Source organism: Micromys minutus, assembly GCF_963924665.1.
Source record: "Micromys minutus genome assembly, chromosome: 25".
In the NCBI taxonomy this organism is placed as follows: Eukaryota; Metazoa; Chordata; class Mammalia; order Rodentia; family Muridae; genus Micromys; species Micromys minutus.
In genome coordinates, this window is record NC_137960.1 from 9,484,049 (window position 1) to 9,503,399 (window position 19,351).

Below are 19,351 nucleotides of genomic sequence, written 5' to 3' on the forward strand. Positions count from 1 at the left end.
CCATCGGGTCCCTCTGCTGTGGCCTACATGGCTCCCTGACCCCAACCGTGCCAAAGCTTCTGGAGCGCGGTTTGGAACTTTAGGTCAAGGGGTCACTCGGCCCTGGAGTCCCCCGGGGACTGTATATCCGTCTGTAAGGGAAGAGACAACCTCGGGTCATGGGGTTGCTGCTACTCTGCTCCTTTTGGACACACCCACAGGAGAATTTAGCCACCTACACAAATACAGGAAAGATTCTCAGGGCCCTTGGGGCTCCACACTTCTCCAGCCTTAATCTTCCCGCGGCTACTCCGTAGTAGGGTGCTTTTCTCTTAACGTCCAGGCTCTGTCCCTGGGGGATTCGTACAAAAGTGACCTGCAGTTTGGCCAAGATATGAGCCAGGAGTGAATAAGGAGCTTGGCCAGAGATAACCCGAGTGACCTCAATGGGACCCTAATGTGATTCTGAGACAGAGAAACACAAAGAGGCAAAGAGAGGGATAGGGGTGGGGCTGGGTGTGGGGGAGACTGAAGGAAGGTGAGGAGGGCGGTCTCTCGGGTACTTGCTGGATATTCTTCCATCGCAGCTCTCCTGTCTGCACAGAGACAACCGGAAGAGAGGAAAAGCACACGGTGTAGGGCCACTGGGTAGAGATGTATGCCTGGACTAAGGCCTACAGGGTACTAGCCCTTGCTCCCTCTATATAAAACTCACGAGCTGGCACCAGACCCGCTATAAAAGGACAAATAAAGCCGTGTGATGGGTCTGCCCAAATTCCTTGGTTAGAACACCCCCAAGCCACAGCCGACCGCTCTCACCTTGAGGCTGCAGTATCATCCTGGGGGATACAGGCTAAGTAAGCAGGGTGGTGGTCCAGGGTGTGCCACTGGCATGTAGCCTGCTGGGGGATTAGCAGGCTGAAGCCCCCGATGCTGTGTATTTTCCTGACCACCCCTTTATTCATTACCCCAAGACCAGCTCTGAACCCAACCGTAAGACCTCTGTGACCGTCGCTGTGTGGGACCATGCATCTGTTGCACGACAGACCCCTGCTTTCTCTGGATGGCACATCTGTGAGAGCCCAGCATGGAAGTCAGCATGGCTGTCAGTGTGTCTGTCCGTGTGTCCATCAGGGTATCCTTTGGTACAGACACCAGGCCCTGGCCTGAAGTGTTTGAACTGTCTTGTGCAGTGGCTACCACCCTGTAAAGGAAATAGTTTAGCTTGTGGAGACTCCAAAGGCCAAGAAAGAAGACCACATGTGCAGCATGAAGTCACAGCCAAAGACAATGGTCTGAAGCTACAGGGGTGGAGGGTGTGGGCGGGGACACACACGAGATTACTGCCAGGAAGAACATGTGTCCACCATGGTGACATATTCTGTAGGGCGGGCATGAGGAAGACAAAGGACGCAATCTCACGGCGTCCTAGGATTGGCTCTCACTGCTGGTTTTCTTTAAAGACTTTATGCTGAATTTCAATGATGCTGAAATTTGTAATCAAGTTTTTATAACAACTACACCACTCTTCTGGAATCTTCTCTGGGCAAGGATGGCTCTGGCTTTATCTGGAGCCCAGACATTATCAAAACACACACACACACACACACACAGAGAGAGAGAGAGAGAGAGAGAGAGAGAGAGAGAGAGAGAGAGAGGCAGAGACAGACAGGCAGACAAAGACAGAGCTAGACAGAGAGACATAGACTCTTATACAAACACATCCATATGGTTAGTGTTGACAACTTGGCTTCCCATAATGAAGATCAAAAGATCAAATACTCTTTTGCGAGTATTTCGGCAAACCAAAGCGGCAGCTATACAAAAAAAAAAAAAAATTCTCCAGTGCCCGAGAAAGCCACACTTGTGGCTCACACCAGAAAACTGGGCTGCATAGCCCCAAGGCGGAATTTGGAATGAAACAACTAGAAATATTTCCTGAAACTTCTTTTGGGATCCCAGAGTTTGTTCACACTACATTTTATTCTACGGGACACAGGACAGTTGACTTCGCGCAAGCAAACACCCCACCATGGCCCAGGAGTGTCTTGGCTCCTAGTACTCTAGAGGAGAGGGGCTTTTTTTCTCTTCAAGGTTCCAGAGACCCGAAGCTGACGCTATGACTCACTCAGTTCTGAGGCCCTCCCCTTCCTCTCCCCATCCCCTCCTGGTCCCTCCCCTCTTTGCACCTCCCTCCCTCCCTCCCCCCTCCCGGGCTCTCTCCACAGCCCTGGGCTCTAACTGCAGTAAGCAGAGACAACTTCTCACTCTGCCTTCACCAGCGCCCACCCTGACCCTGGCCCGAATTTGATGGTGACTCGCAGGCCAGCCGGAAACATGAGGCTGGCCCACGCTCTGCTGTCCCTGCTGCTGCAGGCCGGCTGGGTGGCCACACAGGACATCCAGGGCTCCAAACCGATTGCCTTCCAAGGTGAGTGAACTGTTGTGTTCCCTGTGGGCTGTGCTTAGCTGCCTGAAGGCCTGGAAGTAGACGGGCTCAATGCTTCACGAGGTACTGTCCCTTGTCCCCCTTTGTCTTAACCTTGTGGAGAGCCACTGAGAAGGGGGGGGGTTGTTCCTTGTCTGTCACCTCACGTCTTGCCATGCTAGGGAGATGACAGGTTTGTAACTTCAGAGGAACTGACCAGCGAGGGGGAGCCCGTGGCCATTCTAGGTCTGTTCTCTGTCCTGAGTGAATGACTGTCCAGGTTTCAGAACTGATATTCTCTCTTTATGTGATGGCCAGCACAGTTAACCTGTCTCTTCACAACTCAGCATGAGGTCATAGCTCTGGTGGCTTTGAGTTGAACCTGAGACCCTAAGTAGAAATGGTCCAGTCCTCCCAAGGCAGCCCCTGTCCTCTATAACTGGCCAAGGCCACTATCACCGAGCAAGGGGTCTCACTCAGACCCTGCTGGGTGTTTCCTACCAGGAAGGTGATCTGTGAAGCCTCAGCCCCTCACCTGCCCGGAGCTTGGCAGGTCAGAGTAGATGGGGTTTGGCTAGGAAGCCCCTGGCCAGAATAGGGATCTGGGAAGAGACATGGGGCTTCTAGTGGGGCTCAGGGCACAGCTCACGGGACCTTCTCTGGCTCAGATTGCCCTGTGGATCTATTCTTCGTGCTTGACACCTCGGAGAGTGTGGCCTTGAGGCTGAAACCTTATGGGGCCCTGGTGGACAAGGTGAAATCCTTCACCAAGCGTTTCATCGACAACCTGAGAGACAGGTAGAGTGAGCTTGCCTTGGCCTGGCTTCTAGCCTGGGGTGGGGGTCGGGGTGGGGACTGGACCTGCGTGGAGAGTCGAGCCTTAACTCTATTTCAGCAGCTTCCCAGAACTCCATCCCATGTCTCTGTAGCTCAGAGGGTCGGGAGGGAGGCTGAGTGGGTGGGAGATGGAACAGCGGGAAGGAAGTCACTTTGCTAAGAGGACTGAGAAGACAGTTCTGAGTACAGAGATGTGAGGTCACCATGTGCCAAACACAGACAGTCAGCTATGTCTGGCGCCTAGAGTTCTGCATGCAGCTGAACCCCACCTGCCCACATGGGCATTAGAGTCTCCACCTAAGTCCCGGACCAAGCATCCCAACATCTTCATCACAGGGACTGGGAGTAGGGGACTGTGGGACATAGCTTCATTCACTCTCTCCCTCCCTCCTCAATGGGGCACTGAGAACAGAGGGTGTGGCTGGGGCAGGCCCTGAGGAAGGATGTAGGTCCTCCTCCTCCTCCCTTAGCAGGGTCTGTGCACAGCGGTCAGTCACTGTGAGGACAGGAACTCAGCCAATACAGGCCTCCACCCTGCTAACTACCCAACAGTGGGCTCCGGGAGATTGGAGCAAACCATCTACCCCCATGGCTGTCCACCTCAGGGACCTGAACTTAGTGAAAATGTCTGAGGCTGTTGGAAGGAAAAAGGAGATCTAAGTGCGGATGACATTGGGTGTCCTCCGTCCCTTGACGTAGCTTCCAGTGTCTCAGGACCCTACCTGTGAGATGGGGTGGGAACTACACTTCTATTAGCTTCACAACAGGGGCCTTGGCCATTCTGTCTCCTGAAAAACCATGCACGGGGCCCCATCGCAGACCCCGGGAGCTGTGGGGCCAGATGCTACAGAGCAGGGGAGTGGCACATCAGACCCACACCAGAAACCCCCCATGTACTAGTTAAAACTGGCCTGTGCTGGTTTGTACTGCCATACCCGTTGTGTGACCCCAGGACGGGGACCACCCCTTTCCGTCAAAGGACCCCGAGCCACCTCCCTATCTGTGAGATGGGAACACAGTAGTACTCTTGGGGCTGTGGGACAGCAAGTCCTTTCATGAAGGTCAGGGTTAGCATGTCCTTGGGGGAGGGGTGTCTCTCTGGGCTCCCCTCAGCTCATTTCACCTACGACTCCCAGGTACTACCGGTGTGACCGCAACCTGGTTTGGAACGCGGGTGCACTGCACTACAGTGACGAGGTGGAGATCATCCGAGGGCTCACGCGCATGCCCAGTGGCCGCGATGAGCTCAAGGCCAGCGTGGATGCGGTCAAGTACTTCGGGAAAGGCACCTACACCGACTGCGCTATTAAGAAGGGGCTGGAGGAGCTACTCATAGGGTGAGTAGAGCAGGACCATCCATAAAGGCCAAATCTGGATCCATCGTGTCTATGAGCCAGGACAGTCTGAGGTCTACCCATAGGCCTTTTCAACCTGTGTACTACAGGGCCTCTTTGGCCCGTTTTCATGGCCAGGCGAACTTCCAGCAGGCTGGCTGTTACCCATCAAGCACTGGGCTGATGGCTATAGAGTGTGCCTCAGGGAGTGATGCGCCTGTAGCCACAAACCTCTGCAGGGACCACCTATGGCAGTGTAGCCCTGGAACCACCCGGCTCAAGTCAGCAGGGAGAATGGTTTCTATCTTACTTGCTATGGTGCGTGGGTCTGAGGATCTTTCCTCACATGGCTAGATGCCTTCCCATAATGCCCCAGGTGTTCAGCTGATGGGCAAGGAGTGGCTATGACTCAGCGCTCACCGGGTGCCCATGCCCAGTAGGATAGGCACAAGTGGCATCTACCCAGCCTCCCTCAGCATCCGCTGCCCAGTGCAGCCAGCACAGGGGAGCGACACCTGTCTCCTCACCACTCCTGTCTGTGCCTTCGCTGAGACTCTCTAGCATTATGAGGCCGCCAGGCCGAGCGCGGGTCCGAGGTTCATTTAGCCTGTCCACCCCAACACCACGCATGGGGCAGCCGGGTCCTATCTCCCATCTCATGTAACTTTATGAGGCAAGAAGGCTAATGGGCCTAGGAATTTAGAGCATGACCCCCATACGCAATCCACAGTATAAACGTCAAACATGGTCACCACATAAAATCTACAGAATAATTGTGAAGGCAGATTTTCGAGAATACGCGTGGTACAGCTCCCAACATGTGGGAATGACCTCATGTCCGCGTGGGCCTCTACTTCTCTCTGACCTCCTTCCTCAGGAATGCCTACTGTACTTTTTAGGGTGAAACAATTAAAGGCTGTCTGTGAGTCCCCCATCTCTGATGCCAATTACCTTCCACAGTACTACCCCAGTAGCCCAGAGTCACCCCTGGGCCTCTTGTTCTCAGAGATTTGGGGTCCAAGGCATCTTGAGATGATGCCCATTTAGGGTGCAAGCTGAGGGCTCGTGTCTTTCCTGAAAGTGTGCATATCAAAGTGACTTTTGCAGACATGTAACCCCTAAGACCAGATACTTTATAATTAGAACCAATGGTTTTTATAAAAAAGTCCCTGGGTGACAGGGGACAGCACATTCAAAGCTGCCTCAGGTCCCTAGGCAGCTCTGAGCCGTAGAGAGGATCCTTCATGCTGCCCACCTCTCCAGGGGCTCCCACCTGAAGGAGAACAAGTACTTGATTGTGGTGACTGACGGGCATCCTCTAGAGGGCTACAAGGAACCGTGTGGGGGTCTGGAAGATGCAGTGAATGAGGCCAAGCACCTGGGTATCAAGGTCTTTTCTGTGGCCATCACACCTGACCACCTGGTAAGAGTCTCTCCTCCTCTTATACCAAACACACAAGATGGAGGGCCTCTGGCCTCCTAGGCCCCAGAGCCATTGGCATCCTCTCTTCTGCCACTGTTTGGGTATACATAGTCTGTTTCAAGGCCTCCCACCTGCTGACTCTTGGGGTGGAGACTACCCAGTAGACAGTCCTAGCCCTTCAAAAGGCTGACTCCACCCCTGTTGAGGAGCTTGGGTATCCCTGTGTGGGTTCTGCAACCACCACCCAGTTCATAGTGGCACATCGCCTTGTGGAGGTGGCTCAGCTGGTCCATTCCCTCCTTCCCCCGCACTCTCAGGAGCCACGTCTAAGCATCATCGCCACAGACCACACCTACCGGCGCAATTTCACTGCAGCTGACTGGGGGCAAAGCCGCGATGCAGAAGAGGCCATCAGCCAGACCATCGACACCATTGTAGACATGATTGTGAGCAGAGACATCTTCAGGGTCGGGGGGTCAGGGGTCAGGAGTCGGGGGTCACAGGTCGGGTGTCAGGGGTAGGGGGAAGGAGGGCTGCTCCCGCAGGAGAGAGTAACTGGTTCTTTCATTTTCATTTCAGAAAAATAACGTGGAGCAAGTGGTAAGTGCTTTCCTCTGAGACCTGAGAGTCAGGGCCTGGGTCTTGCATGGGTCCTAACTCTGGCCATGAGCCCGCTGTTGGAGTGTGTGTCCCAGAGCTCAGCCCTCTCCCTCTTTGGTTTCTGACTGGTCTCCTTTTCTTCCACAGTGCTGTACTTTTGAGTGCCAGGTAAGTGTGCTCCCCCCACCCCACCCCCCACTGGCCCCAGACCTCTATCTAGGATCTGAGGTTAATAAAGTCTCTTTTTTGAAACTCCAGGCTGCCAGAGGACCTCCAGGACCCCGAGGCGACCCTGGGTATGAGGTGAGTTGTAGATGGAATTTTAATACAGGTGGAAACAGCAAGTTCCCCCATGGCTGTTATTTCTTTACCTTATGCTAATCCCCGTAACTCACAGAGAAACCAAGATTTATTTCAAGCTGTGCCTCAATACCTGGGCAGTTAAGTGATGTATATTAACCTTAAGCTAATCTGGCTAGCTTCTAGCCATGATCCCAATATACTTACTTATTATTGGTCTGGCTCTTTGGGCTTCAGGTGTGTTTCCATGATATCCCTCCCTCTCCCTCCCTCCCTCCCTCCCTCCCTCTTTCTCTCTCTCTCCCTCTCTCCCTCCCTCCCTCTCCCTTCCTCCTGGCTCTAACCTCTCTTAATCCTCAGGACCAATCTGACTCTCCCTCTCTATCTCCTTTCCCTGGCTGGTGGAAGTCCCGCCCAATTCTCTCTTTGCTCAGCCATTGGTTGATCAGCATTTATTGACAAGGCAGAGAATAAACGGTAAGAACTTGAGGTTGGAGATTCTTAACCTAAGCTTTATAAATGCAGAGTCCCGGTTGAGGGCAGAGAAATCGGTATTTGAACAACCTTTACACAGTGCACAGAAACGTTATGCCTACACTGAGTGGCTGGAATAACCTTGCTCTTGTTGGGGTGAGCCACAGTGGAAGCCATAGCTCTGTGCCAACTTCCTGGGGCACCTGGCACACAACACTGGATGTCAGTTGCCTTTATCTAGGGAGAAAGTCCAGGTTTAGTATGGATTTGGGGTGTAGGGGTTGGGGTTGTGGTCCAGAAGGTTGCTTAAGTGTCAGCTCAGCATCTGCTTGACTCTTCTGGTGGAGCTGGGAATGAAGCTGGGGGTCTCAGTGTGACTCACGTGGGACAAATCTGAACACCAAGGGAGATGCTCAGCGTTGGTTCCAGAAGAAGGTCAGATCTAGGATGGTTCTCCTACTACTGGCCACCATCCACAGAGCTGCACTATGGCCTCTGGGGAGTTTCTGTGCTGGGTCTCCCTATTCCTCTGGGCCAGAAGCAGGATATCAGCTCAGCCTTGTAAACATGTGGGTAGAGGCACAACTCTAGGCCCGAATTTAGCCAGCATGACACAGCTTGAGGACCCTGGTGGGTAAGACTCCCAGTTGTCAGGAAGGCCCAGAACCACGGCCAGGACAACTACTGGAGCTTGGATGAAATCGCTCTGAAGGCCCTTTGCACACACAAGGGGTCTTGCCCAGCTTTCCAGAGCAGATGGCTGTGGCTCCTGATCTGTCATCTCCTAAGCTGATCTCCTCTGCCTTCCAGGGGGAACGAGGAAAGCCGGGTCTTCCTGGAGAGAAGGGAGAAGCTGGAGACCCTGTAAGTGTTGGTTACCATCTGCATGAGGATGGGAGCAAAGGCTAAAGGGCATCTGAGCTGTAGAAACTTCCAGAACCATTATTCTGGGCGCAGAGACCACATAGCCTGTCTTTTGTTGGGGGGAAGAAAGGTACCCCAGGTGTCAGGTCAAGTCCCAGGGCCTCCACCTTCATCCATAAGTCTCTGGGCAATTCTCAGGGAGTCCTGGCTCCCATCCCTCTCCTCTGGGGTGCTGTGCGCACCCTCTCCTCCCTCCTGGGTCTGCTGGGTTCCCTCCTGACCTTCAGGGGCCTCACAGCTTGTCACTTGAGGATTCTATGTGGGTCTTTCTGGCTGCAGCAAGGGGCGAGGTGGGCTGAGTAGGACCTTCCAGTGCTCTCCAGGATGTCTGACTATCCTTTGTTCTGTTCCAGGGGCGACCTGGGGATCTTGGACCAGTCGGGTACCAGGGTATGAAGGTATGTGTCTTTAATGTCCAATAGCCTCTCTTGGGTGGGGTGGATCAGGGTTTGGAAGCAAGGTGCAAGCTGCCGTGTGCAACAATAATGGATCCCTTCCTTTTCTGTTTGGCTCATAGGGAGAAAAGGGGAGCCGTGGAGAGAAAGTAAGTAAGGGCCAGCTTCCGTGTGTTCCCGCCGGGTACATAGAGTTATCTTGACTGATGAGCATCAGGGGGAGGGAGCCAGTGTTCCTGTCAGAGGGGGAGATGGGAAGACACCCTCCTGGTTCTCTCTATGCCTCTGGGGCAATGGGACTGGTCTTTAGAGACAGAGCCCATGAGTTGTGCTGCTGGACCTCCTGGGTCAGAGAGGATGGGGGTGGGGTGGGGTGTCATGTTGCCCCAGTGGACAGTTCCTGGAGGCCTTCAGAACACAGACCCTGTTGTCTCCCCTACCCATTCTGCCTTGTGTCCCTGATCTCCCTACCCAGTGTCTCTGATCTCCACTTCCCGCTCTCATGGTTTGTTGGGGGTGATGTTGCCATTCCACCTACTGGGAGAATGGAGGTGCAGTGGGAGCTGCCCTCTGACCCTCTTCCTGTTTCCACAGGGTTCCAGGGGACCGAAAGGCTACAAGGTGAGTATGGACGGGTCCAGGACATAGACGCAGTCCATGGGCCAGTGCTAGTGACATCTGGCTTCTGTCTAACCCTCTTTTGTCTCCGTGCCTTACAGGGTGAGAAAGGCAAGCGTGGCGTCGACGGGATAGATGGCATGAAGGTAATCCTGAGGCAGGAGGGCTGGGAGGGTGGGGTGTGCTGTCTAGGATGGGAGGTAGATAAAGCCAGGGGCTATCCCAAGTGTGCAGGTGTGGTTCCCATAGAGGGCTTTCCTGGGAGACTTGGAGGTGTGGATCAGGCGATGATTCCTGCCAGGACCCAGGTCCTAGTAAACCCCAAGCAATCCACTTAATCTCAGAGGGCTCCTGACTCTCCTGGGAGGGGCTTGGATGAACAGAACTCTAGTCTCCACTCAACCATTCCAATCGTGGTGCCTTCTTCTCCTTCCAGGGGGAGACGGGATACCCAGGACTACCAGGCTGCAAGGGCTCGCCAGGATTTGATGTAAGTCACTTCCTCTACCCTTGTATCTTGGAATTGTGGATTCTTAGGAACTTGGTCCAACCCTTGCTATGCTGGTTCCTTCCAACGGCTGAGCTCTGTGTGCATTAATTTGATTTATTTGCTCGGTCTGAGGATGGCCACTTGTCCAGGGCCCACAGCGATCTTGGCTAGCTCCAACTTGCATTTCTTCTATCTTCCCACCAGGGCATTCAAGGACCTCCAGGTCCCAAGGGCGATGCTGGTGCCTTTGGGCTGAAAGGAGAAAAGGTAAGTGACAGGCAGCTCCAGAGAATGGAGATGTTGTCGTCTACTAAGTCCTGGGTCAAGCATTCCTCCCGGGACCTACGGTATGAGGGACAAGCCTGGCTCAGAGTAGCTCAGCTATAAAGCCTCGAATGGCAGACTCAAGTCTACCGTTTGCTACCCAACATCTCAGGTCTGGACCTGAGGAGATTTGAGGCTGAGATGGTCAAGACTGGGCTATATAGCTGTGGGTGACTTGGAGGATCCTGGGAGGTCAGATTCTTCCAGAATTGGTTGAGGTGGGCCAAGGTTAGGGTGATGGAGTCACTGAGTGTTGATGTGGCTTTCACTGTATGGACCCACGGACCAAGCATCTGTGATCTCTGATCTTCCCCAGGGTGAAGCTGGAGCAGATGGTGAGGCTGGAAGACCAGGGAGCTCAGGGCCACCTGGAGATGAGGTAAGATGGGGTGGCATGAGGGGGGATGGGATGGGATTAGCCTCATGGACACTGGGGCTTGTGGTCACTCTCAACCTGTCCTCCAGGGTGATCCGGGAGAGCCTGGTCCCCCCGGAGAAAAAGGAGAGGCCGGTGATGAGGTGAGTACACCATCCTTCTCCAGCTTCCATCCCTACATACAGAGTGCAGGCTAGCGCCCAAACTAACATGTGCTATTCCTCCTTGTCCCAGGGAAATGCTGGCCCAGATGGTGCCCCTGGAGAGAGGGTGAGTCAGCTGGATGGTACTGTTACTGCTGTCCTCATCATTGTCAGGAAAGGCTTGTGCTGCTTGGCCTGGGCCTGGCCCCTGTAGGTTCTTAGTGCATGACTTAGATGGGTGTGAAGCCAGACCTCGGGCATTGTAGATTTCACCTTGTGTGCTGGCCTTTGGGTCACATGGGCGTCTGTGGATGTAGAGAAACAGAGGCCTGGCCCCTGCACTGGTCTAGCAGAGACAACTGCTGAGATCATCAGGCCTAGCCCCCAAACGTCTTCCACCTACTCTTCCTACCAGTGGAACGCAGGCAGCCTCATGCCCTCATCTCTTCACACAGGGTGGCCCTGGTGAGAGAGGACCTCGGGGGACCCCTGGTGTGAGGGGCCCAAGAGGAGACCCGGTGAGTTATGCCTTGGGGGTCGTCTAGAAGAAACACTGAGGCGGGAGTTGAGCAGAGGTCCACAGGGCCAGCCACGCCCCCCCATGTCTATGCCTCAGCTCTCCTGCTTCCTGTGGGGGGCAGGAACTGTCAGAGCTGCGGCAGGGCATCCAAGGTAGGGCGTCCATCCGTCCTGTCAGAGGCTTGCTCGTGAGTGGGCCCATCTGGAGAGGGAGAAGCTGCAGGTAGGGCCAGCCTTGGTCTCTAGTTTTGAGTTCAGCAGACTCAGTCAGCCTTCACCAGTCTGCCCCAGTTGCTTGTCGCTGGCTCCTCCTAGAACAAACTACTGGAGGGCCACGTGGCCTCTTCCTCTACACTCATGAGCTCATCTCTCTCCAGGGTGAAGCTGGACCACAAGGTGACCAAGGAAGAGAGGGGCCTGTCGGCATCCCTGGAGATTTGGTAGGAACTGTGACGCCTAATTAAGCCGAGAGCTTCACTCGGGTGCCTTCAGAAGGAAGTGTTCCCTGTGGTTCAGCATGGTGGGGGAGGGGGGATCCTCCTACCAGTATGGATCCCTGCAGACACACAGCCTCAATGCTAGCCCGGTTTGGCTGGGCGTGAACGTGTGTCAGCCTTCAGCTCGAGGCCAAAAAGCGTACTGAAGGCTGTGGGATGGATGGAGGCGGGACACAGCTATGAGGCTGGCTGGAGTGAGTCTGGGTCAGTTAGCATACAGAGGGTTCCAGCATCTAAGGGTGTTCAGGGAGCTAGGGCTGGTACAGCGAGGCTCAGTCTGGAGACACTGGGGTCTTCAGGTCACCAGGCCAGGTATGACCCCCCTCAGAGCTACCGGGAGGGAAGACACAGCTTGACTCTGGAGTTGTCCTTGCTTAAGTCTGATAAGGAAGGAACAGAAGTCTTGGTGAGGGAGTCTGCTTCGTATATGGGAGTGCCACTAGAGCTTGAGGTACTTCCCTGGCTGGCACAGCCATTAAGGTCCCCTGAACAAAAAGTACATCCACATGCCCTGGCACCTGAAGTGACGACTCCCGCATGGATCCTAGAAAGACATGCAGGGAGCCCAGCCTGATGCTACCCCACACTGGCCTTAGCTGTCATAAGGCCCCGAGGATCCTCCACCCTTTTCCCAGGGCCCTAGGTGACACTGAAGGAGTTCATGGCCCCAGACTCTCAGTTTTCAGGCAAGGCAAACAGTCGTGGCCTTGGGCGGTAAGCTGAGTTCTCACAGTCCGTAATCTTCTAGGGTGAAGTTGGTCCCATTGGACCTAAAGGATACCGAGGTGACGAGGGTCCTCCAGGCCCTGAGGTAAGAGAACTTGCCCACTCTGCCCTGCTCCTTGCCTAGGCCAGCCCTGAGTGTCATCCCAAGGACGACCCTAGTCCTGCGGTATCTCCCACACCCCACCCCATTTCTCTGCATCTGGTCTTCTCTCTCTTGCCTTAAAAGGGTCCCAGAGAAGGATATTGTGGCCCAAACCTACATTCTCTGTGACCTAGTTATTACCCGTTCCTCTCCTTTAGGGCCTCAGAGGAGCCCCAGGACCTGTTGGTCCCCCTGGAGATCCAGGATTGATGGGTGGAAGGGTAAGTATTTGGGAGAACAACCTGCTGGACTGTTGCTGTTCATCAGAGGCTCTGGCAGCTGGGACTGGCCCCTGGGAGAGGTGTTGAGGGCTCTCTGTAGTTGGCTCTCAAGAGTAAGGATGCCTCATCCAAGACCCTCTTGCTTAAAGGTTCAGTTCAGGGCAGATCTGGGGAGGGGGCTGCCTCCCTGACTGACAGGAGCAGCTCTGGGGACACAACAGTCCCCAGCCATCTTGTTACCATCTGGCATGGTGACAGCAACTCTGTCTTCTCTCAGGGTGAGGACGGACCACCAGGAAATGGCACAGAAGGTTTCCCCGGCTTCCCTGTGAGTGTCAGAGGCATGCCGACCCTGGGTCCATTCACCTGTGGTTCTCACTTGGCCATCTCCCCCAGGACCCTGGTATAACCATCCTATCCTCCTTCACAGGGGTATCCAGGCAACAGAGGCCCTCCTGGACTAAATGTGAGTACCCCCACCATGCCTCTGTCAGGACATGTATGTATGGTCACTTTGTTCACATGTACCCACAGGGGCCTGCTCAACCAACACACAGTGAACACCTTCCCACGTGACACCAGGCAGCACCCACACACACTGGGTATCACATCCACCTTCTCGTGTTCTTCACTCCCAACATCTCACTTACCAATATGTTTTGTCTCCTGCAGGGCACGAAGGGCTACCCTGGCCTCAAGGGGGATGAGGGTGAAGTCGGAGACCCGGGAGAGGATGTAAGTGGGGTGAGGAGAGGGAAGGAATGTGTCAAGCGTGCCAACCCTGCATGCAGACTTTGCTCTCTGGAACAGTGGCACAGAGATGGCTGGAGATGTCCTCTGAGGGACCGGAGCAGCTGGGCTGGAGTGTGGGCAATTGATGTGACTAATGTGCATGGCTGTTCCTGCTGACCCCACTCCATTTCCTTCTAGAACAATGACATTTCACCTCGTGGAGTCAAAGGGGCAAAGGGATACCGAGGCCCAGAAGGACCCCAGGTAGGTGATGTGGCTGGAGGGCTTGGGGTTCTGTAGAAGGAAGGTAAAGATGTAGAAAGTAACCAGACTCAGAAGCCAAAAGACCCAAGGGACCAGACTTGTCCCAAGAGCAATTAGGGACACTGAGGTCATCAGGGAACATATAGTTTAGGAATCCATGGACTCCGTTGACCTAAGCTCCTCATTTAAAATCTGCTTTTGCTCTGACAGGGGCCTCCAGGACACGTGGGACCACCAGGGCCAGATGTAAGTATGGTGTCTGTAAATAAGGTCTTGGGGCTGACCACTATGGCCATGGATCTCAATGGGAACATTAATAAAAATGGGGGGGGGGCAGCTGGGGGCAGAGGCTTGGAGCCTTTTATTCAGGTCACAGACATTCATGACTATAGTTAATGTTTGTTACATATTCAGGAGATATGTAACAACTGTGGGAGATATCTGGCCATGGGGTAACACATGGCAGCTATGTGTTGGTAACTGTATCATAGCTCATGTTCTTAGGGGGTAAAATCCAGGGGAACACTCTAAGCTGGGAGGAGTCCCTGGATAGATCCAACCTCCAGGGTCTTCAGGGACCACTAGGAATGGCCTCGGCCCATGCCGTGTTAACAGTCTCATCTCTTTCCCCAGGAGTGTGAGATTTTGGATATCATCATGAAAATGTGCTGTGAGTATTTGGCTCTCAGGTTGCCTTTTTTTTTTTTTTTTTTTCTTTTCTTTTCATGAGCGAAAGCTCCTGCCAGCCACAGGGCCCAGACTTCTGCTCCAGAAGGGTCTCAGGTTGGGAGGTATAGGTGGGTAGGGCCTAGGCTCTTCTGAGATTGGCAGGTCTCCCACCCTAGAACCAGGGCTGGGCTACACACTCTCTGGGATTTCAGTGGCTCTGACATGCTGAGGGGTCTGGCCAGAGTTGGTGAAACTAGACAAAGCAGGACAGGGCACCTTATAATTCAGAGCTGTCTTATTTAGCGCCCTTTCTCCTCTCTCTCCTCAGCCTGCTGTGGTGAGTGATGTCTCCTCAGTCTTGGGAGTTCCTGTGCAGTGTTGAGTAAATGCATCCTGGCTCGGCAATGGGCTAGACAGGCAGTAGCCATGGCATTCAACCTCGTGCTCTCTCGCCAGCAACCCCCACGGCCCCCCCTCGCGCAGTGAGCAATACCCCGGAGTTATGCAGGCCTAGGACACTGCTGATCCCTGGCCTCTCTCCCTAATGTTTCAAGTAACCATCAACAAACTGGGGCAGGAACCAGACTTCCAGGCCTGTACTATCCACTCCCAGACAGGAACAAGGCTAGGATGAAAGAGCAAGGGTGGCAACTGTTGGGTCTAGTCAAAAAAGGCCACCCTGACAAGCCTAGCTCCTAAGGAGACACGGGAGAAGAGTTATAATCCACAGTGGGGATCCCAGGACACAGGGGTAAGACTGTGGAATACGGAGGGAAGCCCATAGAAGGGCACTAAGTACTGGCCCATCCCCCCTCCCTAGAGTGCACATGCGGTCCCATTGACATCCTCTTCGTGCTGGATAGCTCGGAGAGCATTGGCCTACAGAACTTTGAGATTGCCAAGGACTTTATCATCAAGGTCATTGACCGGTTGAGCAAGGATGAGCTGGTCAAAGTGAGTACAAGCCAATCTGGGATCACAGGTGGGGCCAACAGAGAGCTGATCCCCTTCTACCAAAGTTTCTAGGCTTGTCACTGCATACACTGATTTATGTAAACATTGAGCTGGCCAGACCCTTCGACAAAGCCAGACAGTTTACCCTTAATGTCCATGGAAGATACACACACACACACACACACACACACACACTCGGATATGGATATATATGGAAGATATATATGTATACATGTATAGTAGATATATATATATATATATACATATATATATATGAAAGATGCACATATATGAACATATATGTATATATACATATATACATACATGCATACGTATACACACACACACACACACACACACACCACACACACACATGTTCTCACTACGTGGCACAGAGAATCCTGATAGTGGGTCAAGAGCTTATCCTTTAAGGACAGAACCTTGGAGGGCCATGTACAGAGCCTTGTGGACCTGGGGGAGTAATTATGGAGGGTTCTGGATGAATGAGCAAACAAGGGTTTGGGGGCCTCGGGGGAGAGGCCCTTGGAAGGTTGGGGTCCTAGGACTTAGCGGTGTTGGACTCCAGACCCAACGGTGCCCTTCCTACAGTTTGAGCCAGGGCAGTCCCATGCAGGCGTGGTACAATACAGCCACAACCAGATGCAAGAGCACGTGGACATGCGGAGCCCTAACGTCCGCAACGCCCAGGACTTCAAAGAGTAAGAGCATCCCCAGGATCCCTGCCCCATTCCTGGTCCTATAGTGGGCTGGCCCAACCAGGACCCTGAGCGTGGCTTTGACCCTGGCCTGACTGTCTTCTTGTGCAGAGCTGTCAAGAAGCTACAGTGGATGGCTGGTGGCACATTCACTGGAGAAGCGCTGCAGTACACTCGGGACCGGCTGCTCCCACCCACCCAGAACAACCGGATTGCCCTGGTCATCACAGACGGACGCTCTGACACCCAGCGGGACACAACACCTCTCAGTGTGCTCTGCGGCCCAGACATTCAGGTGGGCAGCTACATAACCCCAGCAGTGATGAAGCGGGGGCTCCTGCAAACATGGGGGCGTGGGGGAGGTGTTCCCTAGGGGAGGAGAAATACAGGATCAGCTGATCCTTGCAACCCTGCCCTCTTGCAGGTCGTTTCTGTGGGCATCAAGGATGTGTTTGGCTTTGTCGCCGGCTCCGACCAGCTCAACGTCATTTCCTGCCAAGGCTTATCACAAGGTCGGCCAGGCATCTCCCTGGTGAAGGAGAACTATGCAGAGCTTCTAGATGATAGTTTTCTGAAGAACATAACAGCCCAGATCTGTATAGGTGAGCGCTGACGACCAACAGGCTGGGTGGGCGATTGTCTTAGACACGCCCCCCTCCCCCTCAGCTTTCAGGGACTGATTGGGCTAGAAACAGTCCTCACAACGTGCCTGGCTCTTGGACCTCAAGAATCATTGTGACTTAGCTGTGTGGTACTGTCCAGGGTGACCCCTGGCCCAGCAGAGCAACATGAGGACACCTGTTCTCACACTACATGCACGGGATGACTGTACGTCAGCCTTGTGATTGGTCTGACTCCAAGTGGACAGCTCGGTTAAGGGATGTACTTTGTGACAGGTTTCATGACAGGCGGTCCATTAGCAGCATGGTGCAACACTCGGCCTTCAAACTACCTCTCCTCCTCCTGAGACTCAGTTTCTCCTTCTTAAGAGGAGGTTAAGGGCCTGGCCCTACCTTTCAGTATTTTGGAGCTAGGACCAGGAAATGGTACTAGGACATCATCTGCCTGTCTGTCTGTCTGTCTGTCTGTCTTTCATAGGCAGCTGACCAAGGCAGAACTCAGAGTGGGCATGGCTAACAGGGTCATGGAGACACATGGCATTCATATCCGTGTGATTTTTTTTTCTTTACAGATAAGAAGTGTCCAGACTATACCTGCCCAAGTAAGTGCAAGGATGGGCTGGGACAGGGTGGGGAAGGCGGGCCCTGATAAGGGTCCCGAAGGGCTCTTGGTGTTCTCCTCTTAGATCTGAAAATCTGGGTACCCTCTGGCTTCTCCTGTGCATTCTACCTAGTCTCAGGCCACCCTCTCTGTTCCACAGTCACATTCTCCTCTCCGGCCGACATCACCATCCTGCTAGACAGCTCAGCCAGCGTCGGCAGCCACAACTTCGAAACCACCAAGGTCTTCGCCAAGCGCCTGGCTGAGCGGTTCCTGTCAGCAGGCAGAGCAGACCCCACCCAGGACGTGCGGGTGGCCGTGGTACAGTACAGTGGCCAAGGCCAGCAACAGCCAGGTCGGGCGGCTCTTCAGTTCTTGCAGAACTACACGGTGTTGGCCGGCTCGGTAGACAGCATGGATTTCATCAATGACGCCACAGATGTCAACGATGCCCTGAGCTACGTAACTCGTTTCTACCGGGAAGCCTCATCGGGTGCCACCAAGAAGAGACTGCTGTTGTTCTCAGATGGCAACTCACAGGGGGCCACAGCAGAGGCCATTGAGAAGGCTGTGCAGGAGGCCCAACGTGCAGGCATTGAGATCTTCGTGGTGGTGGTGGGAACCCAGGTGAATGAGTCCCACATCCGTGTGCTCGTCACTGGCAAGACTGCCGAGTATGACGTGGCCTTTGGCGAGCGCCACCTATTCCGTGTACCAAACTACCAGGCCCTACTACGTGGTGTACTCTACCAGACAGTCTCCAGGAAGGTGGCGCTGGGCTAGAGGGCCGCACACGTGGCTGTGCGCATGGAGACACACTTTGAAAGGCCTCCTTGCCCTTCCCAGTGAGCAAATAGGAATACGAAATATGACCCAAATGTTCCTGACCCATTGGTCACCTCAACTGTCTGAAAGGGAAAGCAGAGTCACACATAATGTCCTCCATGACTCTCCTGAGTTCCTATCTAGGTCTCCGCTCTTGGTTTGCACGTCATGGAGGCCATCTTGCTGGACCCCCCCCCCCCATCTGGGCTGGATCCAGCCATCTTGTCTTCCTCCTCACTGCCCCTAACCTGTCCATGGTGTCTTTACACCATCCCTGCCATTTCTGCCTGTGTTCTGTCTTCCACGCCCAAAGGGAAGCAAACCTACTGTGAGCCCAGCTTGCTGGGTTATCGAAAGCGAAAAGGTTTTTCAAACACAAACTTGGAGGAAACCCCTCCTCTTCATCAGGTACTTGTCAGCGACCCACGTGGATCTCGGTCTGAAAGCAAAGGTGCTATCTGTAAGGTCTCTCTCCACACACAGAGGCTTAGCCTGGACAGTTCACATTCAAGTATTCTGTCAGAACCAATCCAGAGCTTTTTTCCCCCTCAAAATAGTGACTTGTCCCTTTTTTTCCCCAAAGATTCCCCTTTAGTTAATTTTACCATGACTCCCCCACATTCCCCTTAACCTGGTTCTTGCCAGCTATCTCTGCTAATAAAATTACCATTTTTCTCTGTGGCTCTTCCCTTTATCTACCCACATTACCCAACATACTTGGAAAGAGAAGCCAATGCCAGACATACCACAGGGCAGAGAAGCTGCCCTGACCCATGGACACTGCCGTCTGTTCCAGAGAGGAAGAACCTTCAGGCCTTCTCCTATCAGGGAGCTTTAGTGATGAAAAACACAGCACCCTGCAGTTCAGATTTGAGACACACTTCGGGTTAATGGCTTGTCCAAAGAGATAACTCTAGACCCAACTAGTTCCAACCAGTTTTACTCTAGTTCCAACAAAATTCAACCAAATTAAATCAGATCCCACCAGAATAAATCAGACCAAATGCTATCTGATGAGATTACACCAGACCTAACCAAATACAATCTGGTTGGACCATATCTAATGAGATCTGACACCAGGTGCAAACAAATAGAAGCCAGATATAAGTCAGACCCAACTAGATACACTAGATCTAACTGCACTTTGATTAAATCAGACTAAACCATACCCAACCAGATTAAAATAAACACATGGGATCCAACTAGAGTAAATTAGAACA

General features: G+C 53.5%; 1 protein-coding gene across 1 annotated transcript; it reads left to right on the forward strand.

Moving 5' to 3' along the window:
* The first annotated feature begins 2,210 nt into the window (after nucleotides 1-2,210).
* COL6A1 (collagen type VI alpha 1 chain) lies at nucleotides 2,211-18,812 on the forward strand. The gene is made up of 35 exons (XM_080938465.1): nucleotides 2,211-2,410; nucleotides 3,076-3,205; nucleotides 4,381-4,581; nucleotides 5,842-6,001; nucleotides 6,319-6,447; nucleotides 6,581-6,601; nucleotides 6,749-6,769; nucleotides 6,860-6,904; nucleotides 8,186-8,239; nucleotides 8,653-8,697; nucleotides 8,817-8,843; nucleotides 9,289-9,315; nucleotides 9,414-9,458; nucleotides 9,749-9,802; nucleotides 10,007-10,069; nucleotides 10,443-10,505; nucleotides 10,592-10,645; nucleotides 10,737-10,772; nucleotides 11,101-11,163; nucleotides 11,542-11,604; nucleotides 12,410-12,472; nucleotides 12,688-12,750; nucleotides 13,028-13,078; nucleotides 13,181-13,216; nucleotides 13,423-13,485; nucleotides 13,681-13,746; nucleotides 13,957-13,992; nucleotides 14,380-14,416; nucleotides 14,744-14,752; nucleotides 15,236-15,369; nucleotides 15,979-16,088; nucleotides 16,197-16,380; nucleotides 16,510-16,687; nucleotides 17,278-17,307; nucleotides 17,467-18,812. Exons 1-35 carry the CDS (start codon nucleotides 2,290-2,292, stop codon nucleotides 18,087-18,089), a joined length of 3,105 nt encoding a protein of 1,034 aa, XP_080794591.1. The 5' UTR covers nucleotides 2,211-2,289; the 3' UTR covers nucleotides 18,090-18,812.
* The last annotated feature ends 539 nt before the right edge of the window (nucleotides 18,813-19,351 follow it).

Bases quoted from the DNA above. Each gene is read 5' to 3' on its own strand.
- COL6A1 (XM_080938465.1), top strand. From the start codon at position 2,290: ATGGTGACTCGCAGGCCAGCCGGAAACATGAGGCTGGCCCACGCTCTG. The intron at 6,602-6,748 runs GTAAGTGCTTTC...TTTCTTCCACAG, and splicing joins AAAATAACGTGGAGCAAGTG to TGCTGTACTTTTGAGTGCCA. The intron at 16,381-16,509 runs GTGGGCAGCTAC...GCCCTCTTGCAG, and splicing joins TCTGCGGCCCAGACATTCAG to GTCGTTTCTGTGGGCATCAA.